Source organism: Thalassophryne amazonica, chromosome 1, assembly GCF_902500255.1.
Source record: "Thalassophryne amazonica chromosome 1, fThaAma1.1, whole genome shotgun sequence".
Taxonomy (NCBI): domain Eukaryota; kingdom Metazoa; phylum Chordata; class Actinopteri; order Batrachoidiformes; family Batrachoididae; genus Thalassophryne; species Thalassophryne amazonica.
In genome coordinates this window covers 118,976,285-119,000,218 of record NC_047103.1, presented here as the reverse complement: position 1 = coordinate 119,000,218, position 23,934 = coordinate 118,976,285, and the positions used below count along the sequence as shown (strand labels likewise).

Sequence of the window (23,934 nt, the reverse complement as noted above, 5' to 3'; positions counted from 1 at the left end):
ACCAAACCACCCCCCCTCCCCAGGGGACCGACCCATCAAACCCCGGGAGGAGGAGAAAAGAAAAACACAACCCAAACTTAAGCTTGCAAATAAAAACGCTAACCCCCCCCCCCTCCCCCTCCCCAGAGGACCGTTCCATCAAACCCCGGGAAGGGGAGAAAAGAAAAACCCAAACTTAAGCTTGCAAATAAAAATGCTAACACTCCCCCCCCCCCCCCCAACGACATGTAGGGACCAACACCCCCCAGAGGACATCCCGCCAGCTCCAGGAGTAATAACCACAGCCGAGGTCCCTCTGGGATCCAACGTCACCCACGGGGACTCCCAGCGCCTCCCAGAGGACCATTCCATCAACCCCAGGAGATGCCTCCCCTCATGACCAACGGACCCAGCCCCGGCCGTCTATGGCTAGATGGACCCACAGCCCTTTCCCCCCCAGAGGACACCACAGTCACACCCTGAGGGCGGAAACTGGGGGGAAAAAACAAAAAGAAAAAAAAACATACAAACAAAACAACCGCAACCCCACCTCCTTGGCGCAGTGGAAACTGGAAGCACGTCCAGCGTCACCAACCGTGACTATACCCCAGAAGCCAACCGGGAGGAGTGGAACAGCGGTTATGGCAGACGGCACAAAACGGCGCCACTCCTCCGACTTCCAAACCAGCCACCAGCTGCGGGTATATCCCACTGCCCCAAACCTCAGCCACGCCGATGGCAGACGGCTCAAAGGCGTGCTGAAGCCGGAGGTGGAACAGGGAATCAACAAACAAAAACACCCCCCCCCCCCCCAGGTGCAGAGGTTACCTGGGAAACGCCCAGCATAACCAAACTGCACCACTCCAGCAACGCCGACAACCTACGGCTCACACGGCTGGAGCCAGAGGAGAAGAGAGGGAATAAAAAGAAAATACCCCAAACCCCCCCCCTCCCCTCCCGGGTGCAGAGGTTACCTGGGAAACGACCAGCATAACCAAACTGCACCACTCCAGCAACGCCGACTCTACGGCTCACCCGGCTGGAGTCAGAGGAGAAGAGAGGGCATAACAAAAAACAAAACAAAAAAAAAGAAAAAACAACCCAATCACCCCCCCATCACCCCCCAGGGGACCGTCCCATCAAACCCTGGGAGGTGAAACTAAAAGAAATAAAAAGAAAGACTAACAGACTAACATAAAGCTGCTTGGGTCCTTTTTGTGCTCCAAACAGACTGCAGGGACACGACCCCAGACACTAATAGTGTTAAAAAAAAAAAAAAAAATCCCACACAAAAACCAACTCAAAAAACACCCACATAAAAGGAACTAACACAAAACAAATAAGTGATTTATACCGTCAAGCTCAAACAAATGGAACACACCTGTTCCAACTTAAGAGCTTGACGGTAATGTGACTCAGTCACCAAAAGAGGGAGCCAGAGTGCTAAAAAAAACCCCTTTGGTGACAGAGAAAACAAACTCAAGCTGCTTTTCTGTGCGCAGCTGTGTGTAACAGACAACCAAAAATGTGCTCAACTAAATAACACCGGAGCTGACACAACAGACGCAGTAGCTATCATTACCCGGGGAAACGAGGCTACGACTGTAACACAGGAAGCACCGCGACCCGTGCCACAGAGCTCCGCCGTGCGCGTTCACCCATTACAGACCCACTCCTGCAGCTCCCGTTTAAACCTCTTATCCGGTCGAAGTGTGACGCGAAGCCATCGCCAGTCACACTCCCCCACGACCCACGGATAAGGCACAAACACAGGAAACACGGCTGCATGAGCGCTCAAATCAGTATTCAGTAATGGGTTCTCCAACGCGCACCATCCGGGCGGAGAGCACCCGTAACTGATCCGGATAACTTCTGAACGTCTGCTGCCGCCTTCCCGGCGCGTTACCGTCTCTGCTACCGCTGGGTCCGTGATGTTTGGCCAGAGACTACTGTTATGTTTGAAGGACCCAGTATGAAATAAGCAGAGCACGGTACAAAGGATAACAGAGTTTAATAAACATAACAGTGATGTGAAAAATATAAAAGTGCGCGGTCTGGCGTGGTGGATTGCCGTGCGCTCCCAGCAGCGCTAGCGGTCCGGAGCCAGAACCAGTTCGGACCCAAGGACCCCGCCGACACCCCCCAGGTGGCCGCGACAAACCGAGTCTGTGAAAGAAGAAATCATTATGTGAGTCCACACTCAACACACAGAGAGACCACTCAAAGGTGTACAAACAGCAAACACTTCCTGGCTTAATTGCAAATCAGCTTCCCACCCTGCAGGCATAGAACACCCTGTTCACAAAACTCCACTGCAGTGGAAGCTGATTTAAACGACCAACATACAGCTCAATATAATAAGGTGTGAGGGACACCACATTTACTGACTGTATAAATGTTAGTCACAAAATCTAACGTACCTCAGGAAGTGTGCTGACGAGCGTGAGACCTCACCCCCTCCTCTTTCACAGACCATGCATCAAACCCGTCTGGTCACAAGGTCGAGTCTCTGGCAAACACACACTGTGCACTCCAGACTTAAATGCCACCATGTTCCAATCCGTGTAGATGCACCACAGCTGTGAGTCCTGACGAGCTGCACGTGATCAGCCTCAGGTGATCAGGGTGAGGTCCTGATAAACTCAGCTACACAGCCACTCAGTCCCAAATGCGCACCACCTGGGAGGAAAACCAAAAGACAGAAACAGAAGACACACAAAAGCCAGCCAGGCACGCCAGCCACAACAAAAATTAATGCCTCGCAGATGTGAAGAAATCATGAAAAACTGTGGTTATACAACTAAATACTAGTTTAGTGATTCACAGGATTACTAAAAAAGCAGTTTGAACATAATCGTTTTGAGTTTGTAGCATCAGCAGCAGATGCTACTATTATTGTGAACACCCCCTTTTGTACTTTTTTTTACTAATAGCCCAATTTCATAGCCTTAAGAGTGTGCATATCATGAATGCTTGGTCTTATTGGATTTGTGAGAATCTACTGAATCTACTGGTACCTTGTTTCCCATGTAACAATAAGAAATATACTCAAAACCAGGATTAATCTTTTTAGTTACATAGCACTACTATTATTCTGAACACTACTGTAAATGCAGTCCATTTACCATTTACATGTAATAAGATATTTATCAAATATTACAACAAAAACAAAGAACAAGAATCATATTATTATCGTCAACTCCATTTGTCAAGTTCCACCGGAGAAACAAGGAGCCCTCTCTTCTCCTTCTTAGTTCCACTCAGCCATTCCATAAACAAGTTCACATCACTCTCCATTTTCCTGGTGGTGTTGTTCTTATGTCTCTCTATAAAGTCATGAGTGTCCACTTCACTAACTTCTTGGTGTCTCACAACTTCAGTATGAGACTCAAGTTGTAGAATTCTCCCTGCAAGGGGGGCTAAAATTCTTTCACCTTGATCAGTCATCTTGCTTGAATGAAATGATCCTGTATCATTATCTTCATCACTTGTCACCAGGGTAACATAAAATGGGGGTGTGTCATTGGTGGGGCAGTGAAATGGGGGCAACTGATTGGATGAAAAGCAGGGCAATACAAAGCCTGGTATTTTCAATTTATTTTTTGTATCGCCCTGATTTTATTGCCAGTTTCCAGGGCAGTAACATTGATAGGAAAAGTGTATGATTTATCAGCCCTATTTTTTCTTGTGTCTCATGAGGGCTGGTTTACAACTATAGGGCAGATTTTTGTTATAATCTGTGATAAGGGAAAATATCATTCCAGAAATCAGCCAATCAGAGTGCGTGTAGCGTGGCAGCCATATAATATCACTCATTATCACCACAGTGGGATTTTTTTGCAGCTCAGTGTTATTATAAACTTGGTGCACACATACAAAGAATGATGTGCGGCTGTCTTGTTAGTGTACAACAAGCATTAACAGAAGTGTTTGTTCATGCACTCAAACACGGGCACACATCGTTCTCTTTGATTGGCCAGTGCTGTTAGCTGAGGAGTCAATGAAAAGGTCTGAGTCAAGGCTGGCGCCGTGGTGGGGAGGGGCCCAGGGCGCTTCCTCATGCCACGGTAACAGTCTCCTAGCACTCAGAGGTCAGACAAGAGACAGTGGAGACAGAAGAAACGGGGATAGATAGTTTTACCAGTATGAGAACGATGCTTCAAATTAATACCATGCATTTTGTGAAATAAAAGCAAATATGAAACACACTTGTACTGAGAAAATAATGATTATACTGTAAAGCAGTGATGACTATTAGAAAATGTAAAGTGACATGAAAGTTAAATTACACTGATTCATGGTGACAATAATAACAACAACAACAAAAAAGCAGAAGAATCAAATACTCCACAAATAGTTATCTTGTGTACTGTACAGTTGGTTCCAAAAGTAATTGAACATTGACACTATTTCTGGAATTTTCTTTCTGTACACAGTGCAGCAGATAACTGAAACAATCCTGCAAATGGTGATAGAAGCACCACATTTGGCACAAATACTCCTTAGACATTACTCTTTTGGAAAAAAAATGATTGGCCACTTGAATTTTCAATAGGCAGCCAGATAGGGGTCAATTGAAGAATTACATAGGGATCAAAATTAAAAGATGCTCCAGTCATGTTGAAAACTATACTACAGTATTTGTCTGATCATAAATATTCCAAAAATGTTTGGACTATCTATGACTGAATGTTATTGAGTTATGTGGTAAAAACAGCAAGAATGGTAGCAAAGGTCAATTGCAAGTTGTACAGGGGTCAAAAGTTAAAGTTGCTCCAATTTTGGTAAAAACTGGTGCAAATTCTTGGTTGAGCTAATAGGAGTAATAAATGGAATAGGTTTGACTGTGTTGAATGTTTGCTCGCCAAAGTAAAGGTCAAACAATGTTGAGTATTGGATTCTATGACGTGACATATGTAACGTGATAACTAAGCATGACACATGATGCAAGCTATTCCTTTTAAAAACCCTGTTAACTCAACCAATAATTTGCATCAGTTTTTAGCAAAATTAAAGCAACATTAACTTTTGACCCTTTTACTCCATAACTCCATAACATTCAGTCACAGATAGCCCAAACTAAACCTTTTTTGAATCTTTGTGATTAGACAAATAATATGGTAGAGTTTTCAATATGATTGGGGCATCTTTTAATTTTGACCTTTGTGTAAATCTTCAATTCACCCTGACCTGGTTGCCTATTGAAAATTCAAGTGGCCAATTGGTTTTTCAAAAGAGTAATGTCTAAGGAGTATTTTTTTACTGAATTTGGTGCTTCTATCACCATTTGCAGGATTACTCTGTAAATATTTTGTTACCAGCATATATGCATAAATATATGCATATATATTAGGGGTGGGCAAACATAAAAAATCTTAATCGCATTAACTCAATGACTTTCTGTGATTAATCATGATTAATCGCATGGTATATGTGAAACCCAAAAATGAATTCAAAAGCCGCTTAAAAGCACAGTTTTATTTGAAAATGTAAATGAACATTGCATATATCTGAAAATGTAAATTGCAACTGAAACACACTAATGAAATCAAATATAAAACCACTGGCAGGTCATTTGTTATCCTGTTTCATATCAAAATAACAATATTCATGTCCATGACTAAATGTACTAAAACAAATACGTCACAGTTGTACACATACCACAATTTGATATGTGTACAATTGTGATGTATTTGTTTTAGTATATTTAGATTTTGTTGTGATTTGGCACTTTATAAGCCGATTAAATTGAATTGAAATTGAACATTTTATTGAGTCTTAAAGTAAATAAATATGAATTTGGTCACTGGATCCTTAAACTTTGTACATAATGAACTCTACATGGTGAATCCTTGATCTCTGGACATAAATAGGAATAAACAAAATCTGTAGTTTTTGTCAAAAGCATTTCCTTTCAGACATTGGCATTAATGTGTTTCCATATATCTGAGCTGAGCTTACAGCTGCTGTGCTTCACTTCAGGATGTAATTTGAAAAGAAAATACAGCACGTTTCATTTTGGGAGGAAAAAAAAACGTTTTAGTCGATTGTAGTTTCTTGTCTGTATTACATTTGGAAAGAGGTGTCATTTTACTTAAAGCGGCGATTCATTTTGAAGTTATTAATTCCGACCGGACTCTCTCAGCCGCGCAGCGTTTCGAGCTGTGTGAACAGAACAGAGGACGATTCTTGTTTCTTGACAGCAACAAGACAAGAGTCCCAGTTAGTGACTTTAATCCACACAAAAGTGACTGACGATATTTTAATGGCTTTGCGAGGGTTTAAGAAGCGGCTTGCCGTTTCTGAAGAGCAGTGAATCAAAGAACCAACGAGCTACTGGATCGAAGCATTGCTTCAATGGTTCATGGTTTCAAAGTGGAGCCACACTGCAGAAATGGTTTATTACAGACCAAACCCTGAATATCCGACTTTATTTGTACGTCCGTATGACTCTGAAACTCGGAAAAATCCATATAATTTACGGACTATAGGTTGACATGAAAACCACCGAAAAGCTGTGTTCACAGCGGGGACACGTTCGGCTATTCGAGATTATTCAAGATTTTTTTTTTTTACCGATGACGAATGATGCGTAAAAAAAAATTTGACCGATGCAGCTGCATCGGTCCAAACCGGTCTGGATCCGGGCCTGATCCTGTAGAACTTTGTACCGAAAATGTCCATTCAAAGGTTCGGCGTCTTTCTGCATTTTGTTTTGTTGTGCATTGCATAGCCTGTACTTTTCTCGATCCTCGTGTCTTTTCTGTGTGAACTCAGCTATCAGCAGGAAGCAGCAGCATAAGCTCGCCCCCGACCGACGCTTTCAAAATAAAAGGCAACGAGCAACAGTCATAAAAGGCTAAAAAAAAAAAAAAAACAAAAAAAAAAAACTGCAGCGTTAAGGGGAGGAACAAAATTGTCGGCGATAATGACCTCAATAATTAACGCAATGTTAGCGCGTTAACATTGCCCAGCCCTAATATATATATATATATATATGTTCTCCACTCAGATTGCAATAGCCAATCACAGATTAGCCTTTCTGTCCATCATTTAACTGTATTTTGGCATGCTTGGCGCAAGAAAGTTATGTTGGATCCAAAAAGATCCAAAAAGGCTAGGACCAAAAGTTATATTGGATCGGTTCCCACTGACCAATAGCGTTTGAGCTTACTGCCAACAGCTAGCCAATCAGAGCATGGCATATGAAGGTCAGGAACTAGCTGACAGATGCTGGTTGAAAAAATGGCAACAAACATGTCAACAACAGCAGAAAATCGTCTGCCAGCGAGGTTTGCTGAGTTCACAGAGGAGGAATTGGTGGAAATATTGAACTCCAAGGATGCCAAAAACACTAAGAAGGTAGACAAGCACGCTACTGAAGTTTTAGAAGCGTTCATCTGAATCAATCATATGCTGTTCACAACAAAATAAATTGATCTAATTTACTTGACTCTTTGTTGTTTGCTTAATTTGGGATATAACAATATAACTTTTCTTCATCCAATATTTCTCTATGTTGGACTCCTTACCATCCATTATTTGTATAATATAATATATATATATATATATATATATATATATATATATATATATATATATATATATATATATATATATTTACAGTGGGCCCTCATTCATCACTGGAGTTACGTTCTAAAAATAGCCCGCAATAGGTGAAATCCGCAAAGTAGTAAGTGTTATTTTTTTTATAATTATTATAGATGTTTTAAGGCTGTAAAACCCCGCACTACACACTTTATACACTTTTCTTAAACAGGCATTAACATTTTCTCACTTTTCTGTCCTGTGTAAACACTCTCAAAGTTCAAAGAAAAATAAGTCCAGTATTATAGAATGAAACCAAAGATCAAAACCTGTTTTCAGGCCCAAACATTTGTTTGAGAAATATAATAATAATAAATAATTATGATGGCTTTTAGAACTAACAAATTCAATTGTAACGATCAACCTACGAGGTTGGACACTAGAAATGATTAATACTGACTCACCAGTATTTCACAGTTCCTCTAACCGCGCCTCTCCATCGTGGCGCCGCTCCGCAGCGTGTTTTTCCACTGAATGTCACCTCGGTGCAGCTGTCTTTTTCCGAGTGAAGAACACAGTTATGGGTAGTTGTTGGCGCTCTTTTTTCTTCTGGGCGAGAAGATTCTTATAAACAGACACACGCAGAACACAATGCGCGTGCTGTTTCTTCGCTCACTGCCTCCGGTGTTACCATTGCGGGACGGATGCGGGACGTGCAAAGAATCCAAGTCATTAAAAAGATACAAACCTCTCTCAGTGGCCACGGAGCTCTGCGGCTGCGGTTACCGAGACCATGCAGCGCTGCGGATTTTTCCGCAAGAATTCTATCCTTGTGGGCTGCTGGAGCGCTCTGCATCAAAACAGCGAGTGTAGTCTCTGGACCTGTTGCCAGATTTTGGCCACAACTCCGCACAGCAGACAGTGGTGCGGTGTGAGTGGCCCACTGTGGCGCTTACCGAGCCCGCAGACTCGGTAAGCGCATCGGAGGCAGTGAGAGCAATCGCGGTGATGCCGACCGGCCCGCCTGATGAGGACGCAGAACACAATGCGGTGTTAAAAAAAAAAAGATGAAGAAGCATGCAAAATTGCATTAATAAAAATCTGCGAAACTGCGAGGCCGTGAAAGGTGAACCGCGATATAGCGAGGGACCACTGTATATACGAGTATATGATTCGTCCAGCGGGTTTTATCCACTGCCTACCCGTCCCTGGGCACAATTAATTGCTGTCCCAAGTAAAATGATGACCCACAAAACATTTAACAATACAGCAGAGGTTGAAAAATGTTGGCGTTCCCCTTTAACATGTGACTTGAGTCCACTGCCTAAATCGCAGTGCACCAGGTTCCAGCACGTGCCAGCTCTTAAAGGGGATGACTGATGACAAACTGATTATTTCATGTTATGACCAAAACTCACCCAAGACTAATGAGCTAAATACAATCCCTTAGCACCCTGTTTCTTTGATCTCTGCACTCAGATTACACACCCTGTAAATAGGAAGATGCATTTGGATGGACCCCAAATGGAACTGAACTATATGCTTTAGATTGTGTAGCACAGATAATCAGGATAGGATTGTTTAAACTTTAAAGCTAAGCACTCTTAGCTTTAAAGGGCTCCTGGCAACACAGGTCATGTCAAGATTAGAGATCAAAGGTTAAGGTCAAATCAGAGGTCATCTTCAAATGTTTACAGGAATATCTTGAAAACAAAATCAAACTTCTTGAGTGAACTATTTGGACGGTCCTCTCATGACACATCATGCAAATACCTTAGGTCAAATGTCATGGTAAAAATCAGAGGACATCATCTAAACTACATTCATGGTCATATCTCAGGAACAAGATGAGATACTGACAGGCAAGATGTTTGCTCTCCTGATGCCAACAATTATATCAAACATCAGGTGTGAATGTTGTCATATGATGATAAGTTCAGAAATTAGTTGGTAACAATGAGGTGCTGCAATCACCTGGATGCCTTGCTTCACTACTGCATACAGAGATAACAATAATAAAATCAAAATCGCATGACCTTACTTTTATTTGTATATTTGTGAATATACTGCAGTAGAAAGCCAAAAACAACAGTAAGACATGAGGTGTAACAGTCTTAACTTATCCAAAGATGTTTAATATGGAGCAGGAGATGATGGAAAAGCCATGTGAAGAAGGAACCAAGTCAATGCTGGCTGGAAAAGATCAGTTCTGGGAGCAGTACTTCCAGAAGCACACTGGAAGAACAAGAACATTCCGTTACAAATATTCTGATCAGACCTTAGTGGGACTAATAACACAATACCAGTTGCATTCCATTTAGATAATATAGTCCATGATGACTCACTGGAAAGACTAACTAGAAATATAACCCCTTACATGCTTTACTTACCATACACAGACATTCTGATTTGCAAACACAGTTTTATCTACACCTTGACAAAACATCATCAACAAAAAAAACCACAACTTTCAAACTCAATTCTCTACCAACTCAATATATTTAATTTTAATTCAGCTTTAAGTTGCAGCCAGTCTGCTTCGTGTGTGCCTGATCCTATCTCAGAAGCTTGGTAGGGAAGATCTGATTAGTACTTGGATGGAAGACCTGGGAAAACTGGAGTTGTGTCAGAAGGGCATCCAGTGTAAAACTCAGGCCGAATCCCAATGCAGATGTCTACTGGCCCTGCTGTGGTGACCCCTGAACAAACCGGTGCCTTAAAGGCAAACAACAGTATACAGGGTGAGCATAAAAACACTTTGATTTCAAGTAGCTATAACATCAAAACTTATTGTAATCTAGTGGCCTCTGTGTGGGTGTATGCATGCATGCGTGTGTATGGCTTCAATCACGGAGACATTGGGGAGAGCTGACATTTGTTGTTTGGTATGTTTATTTATTTAGTATTTTGGGTCAAGAATGAACATCGCCAAAACGTAATGTTGATAGGACTAATATTTTTGGAGAAACTATGGATATTAGCAAACAACACTGAACAATGGACATTGATAATTACATTCTGGACTCACATGCCATTCCAGCAGGGAGCGGTAAATCATCTATATATTAAAGGCATGCGTGCATGATTTTGTTTTGTAAGTACAATGTAGGTACATAATATAAATGTAAATATGGTAAAAAATAAATGAATGACACAAGAATGTTAAAACACTTATTTCGATTGTGGTCCATTTAAAAATCAAATGACAAAATAGAAGTAGTAACAAAATAATAAATAATAATAATAATAATAATAATAATAATAATAATAATAATAATAATAATAATGTGTAGATTATAACAAAAACCTTAATTTATAAATACATTAAGCCAGTAAATGAACATTAAAAAACATGACACAATTAACAGGAACTTAATGATTGAGTTCTTCTAAAAACTGTTGAGGTCTAAGGTTATAAAAACATTCTGGACTCATACGCCATTCCAACTCATTATTGAAACATTGCATAATTTATTACCACTGTTGAAAAATGTCAGCTACCTCTTTTTTTAATAAACACTACCCAACACTACCCAATTTAGAGCCCGTAGGAAGAGCCCTGGACTATTGATGATGTTTAAAAATGCAAAGTACTTTTCATCCGATTACTCGATTAATCGCCAGAATAATTGATAAAATACTCAATTACTAAAATAATGGATAGCTGCAGCCCTACTTCCATCCCTCATATACAGATCCAGCAGTCAGTATACCTGCTGTACCTTTTATTTAAAGCGCTGTTTCATCACAACCTTTCTGCTTATCTGGCATACAACACCAGGAGCGACTGAGCAATTCTTTCCATCAACCTTCAACTGTGAGGGAGAGAACATAAGTAATAAAACAATACCCCACTTTGTGTCTGTCGGTGAAAAATTATTGTTCCCCCATGCCTGCATATTGGGTCTGGGTCATCCATCGCCTGCTGCCCTGTGTTGATAAAACAGGTTGTGTTTCTCTGAGGCCATGACATAATATCTGATTGTGTCCCAGACTAACTGAAGGCCATGTCTGTTTTATGGATTTGTTTTACTAAGGGAGGAGTCCTTAAGATGGCTCTCTGAGTTTCTGAGATCAGAAGACTCTGTGTTTTATGTTTGAGACTCTCCAGATATATCTGTTAATGTGCTTCAACTGCAATTAAATCTTTCTCTCTGTATTGTATTTTGATTCCTGGTGTTCCTTGCTTGCTGGTCTCTTGGTCAAGTACTTATCTCAAATTAGGTCTCTGTTACTAGGAGCCAAATGGCCCTATGAGGACCAGCACCACGAACTGAGCTGTTGCCTAGTGACTATTGAATTTTACCTCTTTTATTGGTCTTCTTGGGCTGCGATGGGAGGGACTTCCTGAAGTTTTGACCAGTCAGGCTGGGTACAATGATATCTGCACTGGCTCTGGATATTGTACTATCAACAGGGGGCGTGGTGGTAGTTTTCACAGTTCTTGCAGCAGCAGATAACTTCAGTCACAACAGGAACAGAAAGAAGAAAAGATGATTATTGAAAACAAATATGCTGCAATATCTGAATCTTGCTATCCTTTGTAGAGCGCAATAATACATGTGTTGCCATCATTTGGTTGTATATTCTTATATTGAATTTTGGATATACAGCACATCTCAACCATCATATTTCAGCAACCATTCCAGTGAAATATCTCCACAGTTTGTCATAAAACTAGTTATACAGGTTCTTGGTGGAGTTGTACAGAGAAGGGTTTTCTTAAATTTCAGCTACTGGTTTCCAGAAGGCACATAGGAGGTTCAGGCTTGATTCAGGTTCAGATTTGATTTGCCTTCTTCCATGAAAGTCCTTCTTTGGGCCAGTTAACCATAAACCTGTGATTGATTATGCAATAAACAAACGTTGCACCATGCACAGTTCTTAAATCACACCAAATCTTATAACTCTTAGTTAGAGATACCTGTGGGTCTTGTTCACTTCCCTTAATGACACTGAAGTCATAAATACGCATATGTGTGTATATATATATATATATATATATATATATATATATATATATATATATATATACACTCAACAAAAATATAAATGCAACACTTTTGGTTTTGCTCCCATTTTGTATGAGATGAACTCAAAGATCTAAAACATTTTCACATACACAATATCACCATTTCCCTCAAATATTGTTCACAAACCAGTCTAAATCTGTGATAGTGAGCAGTTCTCCTTGCTGAGAATATCCATCCCACCTCACAGGTGTGCCATATCAAGATGCTGATTAGACACCATGATTAGTGCACAGGTGTGCCTTAGACTGCCCATAATAAAAGGCCACTCTGAAAGGTGCAGTTTTATCACACAGCACAATGCCACAATGTCGCAAGATTTGAGGGAGCGTTGCAGTTAGCATGCTAACAGCAGGAATGTCAACCAGAGCTGTTGCTTGTGTATTGAATGTTATTTCTCTACCATAAGCTGTCTCCAAAGGTGTTTCAGAGAATTTGGCAGTACATCCAACCAGCCTCACAAACCGCAGACCACGTGTAACCACACCAGCCAGGACCTCCACATCCAGCATGTTCACCTCCAAGATCGTCTGAGACCAGCCACTTGGACAGCTGCTGAAACAATCGGTTTGCATAACCAAAGAATTTCTGCACAAACTGTCAGAAACTGTCTCAGGGAAGCTCATCTGCATGCACGTCGTCCTCATCGGGTCTCGACCTGACTCCAGTTCGTCGTCGTAACCGACTTGAGTGGGCAAATGCTCACATTCGCTGGCGTTTGGCACAGTGGAGAGGTGTTCTCTTCACAGATGAATCCCGGTTCACACTGTCCAGGGCAGATGGCAGACAGCATGTGTGGCGTCATGTGGGTGAGCGGTTTCTGATGTCAATGTTGTGGATCGAGTGGCCCATGTTGGCGGTGGGGTTATGGTATGGGCAGGTGTCTGTTATGGATGAAGAACACAGGTGCATTTTATTGATGGCATTTTGAATGCACAGAGATACAGTGACGAGATCCTGAGGCCCATTGTTGTGCCATACATCCAAGAACATCACCTCATGTTGCAGCAGGATAATGCACAGCCCCATGTTGCAAGGATCTGTACACAATTCTTGGAAGCTGAAAATGTCCCAGTTCTTGCATGGCCAGCATACTCACCGGACATGTCACCCATTGAGCATGTTTGGATGCTCTGGACCGGCGTATACGACAGCGTGTACCACTTCCTGCCAATATCCAGCAACTTCGCACAGCCATTGAAGAGGAGTGGACCAACATTCCACAGGCCACAATTGACAACCTGATCAACTCTATGCGAAGGAGATGTGTTGCACTGCATGAGGCAAATGGTGGTCACACCAGATACTGACTGGTATCCCCCCAATAAAACAAAACTGCACCTTTCAGAGGCCTTTTATTGTGGGCAGTCTAAGGCACACCTGTGCACTAATCATGGTGTCTAATCAGCATCTTGATATGGCACACCTGTGAGGTGGGATGGATTATCTCAGCAAAGGAGAAGTGCTCACTATCACAGATTTAGACTGGTTTGTGAACAATATTTGAGGGAATGGTGATATTGTGTATGTGGAAAAAGTTTTAGATCTTTGAGTTCATCTCATACAAAATGGGAGCAAAACCAAAAGTGTTGCGTTTATATTTTTGTTGAGTGTATATATATATATATATATATGCGAGGTCTGTTAGAAAAGTATCGGACCTTTTTATTTTTTCAAAAACCTGATGGATTTGAATCACGTGTGCTTGCATGAGCCAACCTTGATCCTTCGTGCGCATGCGTGATTTTTTTCACGCCTGTTGGTTGCGTCATTTGCTTGTAAGCAGCCTTTGTGTGAGGATGGGTGGAGTCTCTCGTCGTTTTTTTTTTTGCAAGGAAATGGCGGAACGACTGGAGCAGCGCGACCTGCATCAATTTTGCCAGAAAACTGGGCGACAGCCAGGTGGAAACCATTCGGATTATTCAGACGGCTTTTAGTGACGATGCTATGGGCATCACACAGATTAAGGAGTGGTACAACCAGTTTAAAGACGGTGGAGAGCGCGCCGCACTCCGGGCGGCCATCAACATGCTGAAATGACCAGATCATTCCAAAGTGAATGCTGTGGTGATGTGGGACCGTCGTGTGACTATCCGAGAAATTGTGGAAGAGGTGGACATCAGCACTTTTTCGGCACATTCCACTGTGACAGAAGATTTGACCATGAAAAGAGTTGCAGCGAAATTCATGCCGATGGCTTGGGCACGAAGCTGATGGCGGAACACAAGCGCCACTGTGTTGAAGTTTCACAGGACATGTTGTGACATGCCCAGCTCTTCCACAATTTCTCAGATAGTCACACGACTGAAAAGCCACCGAAAGCTGTCTGAATCTTCCGAATGGTGGAAGAGCTGGGCATGTCACAACATGACCTGTGAGACTTCAACGCGGTGGCGCTTTTTAACAGGTCTGTGACAGAATTCTTGCTGGTTGGTAGGTGATCAAATAGTTATTTCATGCAGTAAAATGCAAATTAATTATTTAAAAATCATACAGTGAGATTATTTGATTTTTTTTTATTGCTTTTTTAGATTCGGTCTCTCACAGTTGAAGTGTACCAACGATAGAAATTACAGACCTGTCCATTCTTTGTGTGTGTATATATATATATATATATATATATATATATATATATATAAAGTGGCAACTACCAAAATTCCTGGTATGTGTAGAAAGCTCTATTGGTCTGGTTTTTAAAGTTAGCTGAAAAGCTAACTGACTAAAAAGGAAAGTTAGCTCCTCTAATAAGCTGTTATCTGATAAGCTGAACTCTTCCCATCATTTTCCAGATGTAGGTTTAGTGCTGATAAGAGGCACTTGAGCTGGAACATTATTTCTGTGTATTTGCGATAAAAGGCAGTCCATCTTTCAGTCTACAAACAGAATAAAAACAACAACAAAAATGCATGTGCAAATTAATATCATCACAATTTTACAGCTCTACTTTGATAAAAGTGGCCTCTTTTGGCAAAGCTCTGATTCATAATCACACAACAAACCCTGAAAAAATGTGCGGTTCCCTTCTGAATGGCAGCAATGAAACTTACCAGGGGGCAGCATGGCGGATTAGTGGTTTGCACTGTTGCCTCATAGCAAGAAGGTCGTGGGTTGGACTCTCACCTGGGCCTTTATGTTTGGAGGTTGAGCTTGTTGGCTGTATGCTGTCCCTGTGTTTGCAGGGGTTCTCTCTCGGTGCTCGGGTTTCTTCCCACATCAAAAGACATGCAGATTTGGTGAAGTGAAAACTTTAAATGGTCTGTAGGTGTTCATGCGGGTGCAAATGTGTTTGTCGGTCTAGGCTGGCGTCCTGCTCAGGGTGTACCCTGCCTCATGCCCCATGACTGCTGGGATAGGCGCCAGCCCCCCATGACCCTTAACTGGAGTAAGTGGGTGTAGAAGATGGCTGAAACTTACCATTTTATTTTTCCTTCCTGAACCTCTGCCATTTCCTGAAATGACACACAGACCTGAATACTGTAACATTAGTGGCTCTCATTCCTCTATAAGATGTTGAGAGTGCTTCCAAAAAGCGGCTGAGATACTCGGGGAAAAAATGTTTGGCAGACAGTACAACACATGATCAAATTCTTGGATCAAGGTAGAATTTGATTACTGGTTGTTGCAAAATTCAAATTCACAGAAATAACCTTTACGGTTTCATATTAATTACTGTTACTTTATTTTAATTGTAACTGACATGTTACATTCCAGCTAGTCAGAAATGTCCTCGACGTCCTCAACGGAGAAAGGCGGCAAGCATGCCACATGCCGGGAACTCCAGGAGTTGAGAACATAGCCCGCAGGATACGTTCCATCTGGGTAGGATCCCCCGGTCCTGACCTTCTTGTAGAAAAAATGGTGTCAATTGTGTTCATAGACCAGCTGATCAATTCCATGGTTAATCCAATAGTAGTCCAATAGATCCAGAATCCAATATAATCTGAAGAATTCACAGTCTGGTGAAGTAGGGACTTGAAGGTTAAAAGCAGACAACAGAGATAAGAGAGAGTGGAGGAGATGTGACCGCCCTTGTCGGAGTCCCAAGCCTCGTGTGTGTGTGTGTGTGTCTGTGTGTGTGTGTGAAGGCATGCACACATTTTCATATTAATACCTGGAACCAGCTGCAGTCATAACTGTTGTCCACCAAACACATCAGTTTGTGGAACTGAAAGCAGGGTTGAGCTCAGTGCTGGGAATATCCTGCTCTGTACTTCCTGAATCATGATATTCCCTTCTTTGATTCAGCTGACTGAGCTGCTCTGCTGTGATCTGTTTTCATCAATTGTGGCGAGTCGTGACGTGTTTGTGATGGATAGCGGTGTGTTAGGTGACGACGGCTCCATGCACCTATAAATGTCACACACACGCCTTTTGTGTGAGAGAGGCTGATCCAGACTAAGACCATGGCCTTGAACCAAACATTAGCTAATTGGGTTTGTGAGAATTGGCACGCACAGCAATTGTGATAGACTGGCAGCAAATGCATGTTTATGTGCAGTTGAGTTTCAGCAGCTCAACACTACTGTAGGGAGTCAACATAACATTACTAGTGCATTACCTCGTGGCATGATGGTGATCCAGGTGCTCAGGGTGCTGTTGTAGGTCCTGTGTGACTCCTCCAATGCTGAGATCATTTTCAGCATCTGGGTGCGCTTATCTGGATGAGCAGTCTCAGAGTTTATCTTCAGCTGTGTGCTCGTCCTGATGCCAGTGGTTAAAGACTTTGCAGTGGTTTTGTCTCTGGTTTTTTCATTGTCTCTGGCTGATTTTATTGTCAGAAGCCAATGTTTCAAGTGCCTTGGGTTTAGGGTTGATGATTTTTCTGCTACTGCCAGCTTGTTGGGTGATTCGTATCTTTCAGTGGTAAGAGAGTGGCTGGAAGGAGGATCTGCAAGCCTTATAAAGCTGAAACCTGAGAGAGGAAAAACACACCCTGTTAAGAAATTTACAATTTTTGAGAACGCCTTCAACAGAGCATTACATAGGGGGTGTTATCAAGAGAGGGGGTGTCAAGTTCAACACTGTCTCCAGATGTGAGGTGAAGTGTATAACCCAAAGACTACTGGACAAACCCTCCGTGATGCCACCCAAAGATTTTCGGAAGAACTTTTTTGGAGCTCAAATAGGGTGGCTCCAAACCTCACCATATTAGCTGTGTCTAACTCCCAGCCAGTCCATGAATGGGTAAAAAGGTGGTGTGGGAAAGACTGGCAGGACCTGGGTGGGATGAATGAAGACATAACATGCTCTCATCTCTGAGTTACCAAACAAAATGAGGCTAACAGACTAACGTTGGTGGTGGTGTTTGGTGGACTGGGTGGTGGGTTATCAGTGGTGGCTGCACCTAGTCTCACCACACTATACAACCCCTGTCAAAAATTATGGAATCACCGGCCCCAGAGGATGTTCATTCAGTTGTTTAATTTTGTAGAAAAAAAGCAGATCACAGACATGACAGAAAACTAAAGTCATTTCAAATGGCAACTTTCTTGCTTTATGAAACACTATAAGATATCAGGAAAAAAAAATTGTGGCAGTCAGTAACGGTTACTTTTTTAGACCAAGCAGAGGAAAAAAATATGGAATCACTCAATTCTGAGGAAAAAATTATGGAATCATGAAAAACAAACGAACGCTCCAACACATCACTAGTATTTTGTCGCACCACCTCTGGCTTTTATAACAGCTTGCAGTCTCTGAGGCATGGACTTAATGAGTGACAAACAGTACTCTTCATCAATCTGGCTCCAGCTTTCTCTGATTGCTGTTGCCAGATCAGCTTTGCAGGTTGGAGCCTTGTCATGGACCATTTTCTTCAACTTCCACCAAAGATTTTCAATTGGATTAAGATCCGGACTATTTGCAGGCCATGACATTGATGCTATGTGTCTTTTTGCAAGGAATGTTTTCACAGTTTTTGCTCTATGGCAAGATGCATTATCATCTTGAAAAATGATTTCATCATCCCCAAACATCCTTTCAATTGATGGGATAAGAAAAGTGTCCAAAATATCAACATAAACTTGTGCATTTATTGATGATGTAATGACAGCCATCTCCCCACTGCCTTTACCTGACATGCAGCCCCATATCATCAATGACTGTGGAAATTTACATGTTCTCTTCAGGCAGTCATCTTTATAAATCTCATTGGAACGGCACCAAACAAAGGTTCCAGCATCATCACCTTGCCCAATGCAGATTCGAGATTCATCACTGAATATGACTTTCATCCAGTCATCCACAGTCCACGATTGCTTTTCCTTAGCCCATTGTAACCTTGTTTTTTTCTGTTTAGGTGTTAATGATGGCTTTCGTTTAGCTTTTCTATATGTAAATCCCATTTCCTTTAGGCGGTTTCTTACATTTCGGTCACAGACGTTGACTCCAGTTTCCTCCCATTCATTCCTCATTTGTTTTGTTGTGCATTTTCGATTTTTGAGACATACTGCTTTAAGTTTTCTGTCTTGATGCTTAGATGTCTTCCTTGGTCTACCAGTATGTTTGCCTTTAACAACCTTCCCATGTTGTTTGTATTTGGTCCAGAGTTTAGACACAGCTGACTGTGAACAACCAACATCTTTTTGCAACATTGCGTGATGATTTACCCTCTTTTAAGAGTTTGATAATCCTCTCCTTTGTTTCAATTGACATCTCTCGTGTTGGAGCCATGATTCATGTCAGTCCACTTGGTGCACAGCTCTCCAAGATGTGATCACTCCTTTTAGATGCAGACTAATGAGCAGATCTGATTTGATGCAGGTGTTAGTTTTGGGGATGAAAATTTACAGGGTGATTCCATAATTTATTCCTCAGAATTGAGTGAGTCCATATTTTTTTCCCTCTGCTTGGTCTAAAAAAGTAACCGTTACTGACTGCCACAATTTTTTTTCCTGATTTCTTATAGTGTTTCTTAAAGCCAGAAAGTTGCCATTGAAATGACTTTAGTTTTGTGTCATGTCCTGTGATCTGCTTTTTTTTCTACAAAATTAAACAACTGAATGAACATCCTCCGAGGCCGGTGATTCCATAATTATTGCCAGGGGTTTGTAGATGGCTGCTAACAGTGCTAATGGTGTTAAGAATGTGAATACATAAATTCAAGAAAAGTTAAATTTCACATCAGTGGAAATACTGGGGCACAGACCTCTTGGATGGTAAGATGGTACAGTTAATAGCACAGCAAGCTATATCATCTGAGATACTTGTGATAAAATGATTAGAAATGACAGATTCAATGGAGCTGAGAGCAGCTAGCAGCCACTGTTAGCAGGACCCAGGAGTCTGGACTCATCTCACTGGTGCACAGCGGTCAGTTAAAACGATCATGACCCTAATTATTCATAACTTCATGGCTTAAAATATATTAAAGAAATTGAATTTTAAAGTGACCCCCCCCCCCCCCACTCCAATGATATAGTTGACTAAAACCATTTTTGTTCCATGCAGTAAACATGTATATTTCTGCAGTCAAATTGGGGATTTTAACATGGGGGTCTCGATTTTTGCATAAAGCCTCAAGTGGTCATTCATGGAACTGTCTGCAAGTTTTGGCAATTTTGCAATGGCTTCATTTTTCACCACTGGAGGTTGGGGCTTGGTACAGCCACTCAAAGTAAATCATAGTTGAACCAGGACATTGGTCAGAGCAGAAACCTTGCCCCCATTTCATGGGATGATGATTTGATATGCCTCTTGATGAGAATGTCAAACACGACACTATAATATGTTTAATATGAACATGACATTCTTGCATACTGATTTATCAAAACCTATTTTTTTTTTTCTGTTCCAAAAACTGGTGCCAGCGAAGTTGTGGGTGAGGTGCTGTGTCACCTTATGCTGTCAGATTTAGATATTGTTGACCTTGATGACTGAGATCTTTCACTGACTTGTGAAAATGTCATTGCATTTGCATCACACATTGTGGTCACACCAGATAATAACTCCCCTTCCCCCAGCAACCTCTCCACTAGCAAAAATGCATAGTTCTGTGTTTAATAAAGTTCTTCTTTCAAGATCTACACATTTTTGGGGGACCTTTTATTGTGACCAGTCCAATACATGCCTGTGCAATAATCACACTATTTAATCAGCATCTTTTGATATGCCACGCCTGTTGGGTGGATGGATTATCTTGGTAAAAGTCAAATGATGGCTAATTCAGATTTAACTGAGCTTGCAAACAAAATTTGAGGTTAAGAAATCTCCTTTGTGTTTAGAGGATGTCTTAGATCTTTCACTTCAACTAATAAAAAAGGAGTGAAAACATGAACAAGTGTTACATTTATATTTCTGTTGAATGTATATTCATTATTTGCTCAAAACAAAGTTTATCAGCTTGTAATGATTCAAGCTTTAGCACTCATCACTCCTCATCTGATGACCGAAATGAAAATGATGCTAAACAGTCTTTCTTAGATTTTTTTTCCCTGAAAATGCCCAGAGTGAACTGAAATTTGTAAAAGTGTTATTTTAATTATTTCTGTCATTTGTAAAGCATGTAACAGAAATGATGTCTGTCTATGATGAAAACAAGGTGCTAAATTCTAATACTTTCTCATATTCTCACATATTCTCACTGTTGGTGTCATCTGGACCTTTTATCAATCATCTTGTCATAAGACCACACATCTCTAACCTTTTCACCAACACAGTTTGCTTTTTTTTCCCCCTTGTCTGCATATATAGTAATGGTAAATGCCACACTGGCAGAACCATTTATGAACATTAATACACACATATATGCAATTTATTCTTGCAGGACATAAGGTATGTAGTGCGTGAGTGAATGTGGTGTGCATGTGTGACCCCCATCCGCCCTTCCTGATCACCCTACAAGATCCTACTCAAAGCCGACTGACAACTTCTATCAGGAGGGACCGACCACCAAAACAACATGAAGACAGACAAAAACGAAAGACAAGTGGTGAAAGCAATAACTGTGAAGTGACTGCACAGTTTGCTTTTACAGTTGAATCAGTTACTCTGATATTCATAAAAACATCCCATCATCATGGGATGAAGAAGGAAGTCCTATGTTGGCCCTGACACCCAGTTGTGCTGGTGCTTATCTTCAGATTCCATAGCGTGAAACAGGTGATAGACCAGCCCATTGTGTTTATTGCTCCAGTTGAGGCCATTACCCATTTACAGCTGGATTGACTGATGCAGATGCAGTATGCAGTCAGTGTGACTCAAACCCAGGTCTAAATAATAGCTCAACTCCTTATCCCACCAGTCAACCTTCTTGACATCATCACAAGCCTCATTCCCATTAAACAACCTAAATGATGTCCATCAAAGTGGTGTATCGTACCATCAAGTAGGTTTTCAAATCATTTCAATTAAGCGCTCATTCATCCGAATGAATTCAAGGAGATATATTTATTGTTGAGGGGTATTGGTCATACTCTGACTTACTGGTTGAGGCACTACCAAAGTGAAGGTACAGCTTCAGCACCAGTTGTCAGTTTAAACAGCATCAGATTCTCTCAGACTAGATAATACCAGCTATGCACAGACTACATTGTATTTTTCTTAAAAGGTTAGCAGAATGTCTTCTCATTTAGCCTCTTACCTCTCTCAGTGACTGCTGCCTCCACTTTGCTCCCAAGAATCACCAGGATAATGATGGTCTTCATTGTCATCGCTCGCCCGGCTCTTTTATACATTCTGGTTTGTTAAGCGCACACCTAAACACCTAATGTAGCTCGACGTTCTGTTCTGTGTGTCTAAGTCCTGTTCTTACAACTCTTCTAATTTCTTCAAATGTGTTTCTTTTTTTAAAGCTGTTATCTGTAGGCTTTTCACTGATCCAGACAATTATCAAGATCTTTCATATGTTAGGGAATATTTTTACGTTGCTCTCTCTAACTACATTATAGCTTTGAGAAGTAGAAACTCTGAATAAGGTTTTGTCGATACCTCAAAGAGTCTTTTTTGTTGTCTTTGCACTAAAGTGTTCACTAATGCAATAATTTTGATTCAGAAAACCTGCAATTCCTTCAGAATTGTCGTCAGGCTCAGTTGGCCAAGATGTTTTTTATGTTAAATATTCAACCAATATTTTTGGTATTTGTCTAATTTACCTACACACCTTCTCAGTTAAATAGCTTTTCTAATATAAAACCTTTGTTGTCTTTCATATCCATTCATTTCCCCTTGATGCGCCTCTTGAAGAAGGCTTGTCAAACGTGATTCAGCTCCGTCCCGAAGTTTCTCTTCCTGAAGGACCGTTGCCTTTATATATATATGACTGTGTGTGACTGGTAGCTCAGCGTTGACCAATGGAAGGTCAGAAATGTTCTCCAGCCCTGCCTCTTCCTCCGCGATGGATCTGTGACATTTGGGGAGATTGGCGGTGGGATTTGTATGCTTGGAGTCAAAGCAATCTTTTTTTGTGAATGTAGTGTGTATAAGTGTGTGCGGTCCTTGCTGTATAAGCAGTGATAAGGTACTTCTTAATATGTTTGCTCAGGGGCCACTGAGAGAGAAAGGCCCTCTGACGCATGAGAGCCTGGAGCCACACTGACTGCTGACACGTACACACAAAGCTCGCAAATACGACATTCAAACACAGAAAATGACGGCACAAACGCGTGTACCCAAAGACATGCAGACAATCTTGAGGTCAGCGCGAACTCGGTTGAACTATGGGATGCACATCAAAGGACGCTGAAAGGCAAAGTGTTTGTGCTCGAGTGACAAAAGACCAAGAGGTCTTTGTATTTTCTTTGGAGCACTGGTTTAATCCTTCAGACCAGAAGTTGACAGAATGGCAACATGACGCCACAACACCAATAACCATAGACAAATAACGCCACAAAATGTTAGCAGTTGTTTACCGCATTCCTTGAAGTGGCATGATGACATTCATGTTGTGTGAATGAATTTGTGAAGAGAAGAACTGAGCGATACAGAATAATCATGAATGATATGAGGCACTGTAAGTGTGTGTGTGTGTGTGTATGTATTGGTCAGTTGCTAGGCAAAGAGAATTCAGCTTAACAACATCTACTAATTCATTACTCCCTTCTTTCTGCACACAGCTTTGACACACGCACTGTGTGTGTGTGTGTGTGTGTGTGTGTGTGTGTGTGTGCAAAGCTGTTGTAGGGTTCTCATTCATCTTCTCTTGTCTAAAAAATCTCCAGTTTGTCTTCCTGTGTGACTCACCTTTCCTTGTGTTTATCTGCTCATCTTTCTTGTCCATAAGTAAACTTTGTTATTAATAAAGGCAAGTGTCAGACGTTGGGTCGTCAGCGGCCCTACAAAAGGTCACATATAACATACACCTTGGGTAAAACCTTTCAAAATCAGTTTCCACAAATCAAGTTTGGAAGTATGTGCTGAGCTGTGCTTCCCCACATCCACA

The 23,934-nt window shown here is 41.4% G+C and overlaps 1 protein-coding gene across 1 annotated transcript; it reads right to left on the bottom strand.

The window, feature by feature from the left end:
- Positions 1-9,517: 9,517 nt before the first annotated feature.
- urp2 (urotensin II-related peptide) lies at positions 9,518-22,210 on the bottom strand. Its single transcript, XM_034181525.1, has 5 exons — positions 22,138-22,210; positions 17,116-17,469; positions 15,972-16,006; positions 11,834-11,987; positions 9,518-9,762 (listed from the first exon to the last, which is right to left on the bottom strand). The coding sequence occupies exons 1-5, from the start codon at positions 22,205-22,207 to the stop codon at positions 9,731-9,733; spliced, it is 645 nt and encodes a 214-aa protein (XP_034037416.1). The 5' UTR covers positions 22,208-22,210; the 3' UTR covers positions 9,518-9,730.
- Between the last annotated feature and the right edge of the window lie 1,724 nt (positions 22,211-23,934).

What these genes read in the sequence shown, in the direction of transcription:
- urp2 (XM_034181525.1), bottom strand. Translation starts at nt 22,207, where the DNA reads ATGACAATGAAGACCATCATTATCCTGGTGATTCTTGGGAGCAAAGTG. An exon ending in GATCACCATCATGCCACGAG is followed by an intron (nt 16,007 to 17,115) that starts GTAATGCACTAG and finishes GTGTCATTTCAG; the next exon opens with GAAATGGCAGAGGTTCAGGA. An exon ending in CAGGAAGGAAAAATAAAATG is followed by an intron (nt 11,988 to 15,971) that starts GTAAGTTTCAGC and finishes TTGTGACTGAAG; the next exon opens with TTATCTGCTGCTGCAAGAAC.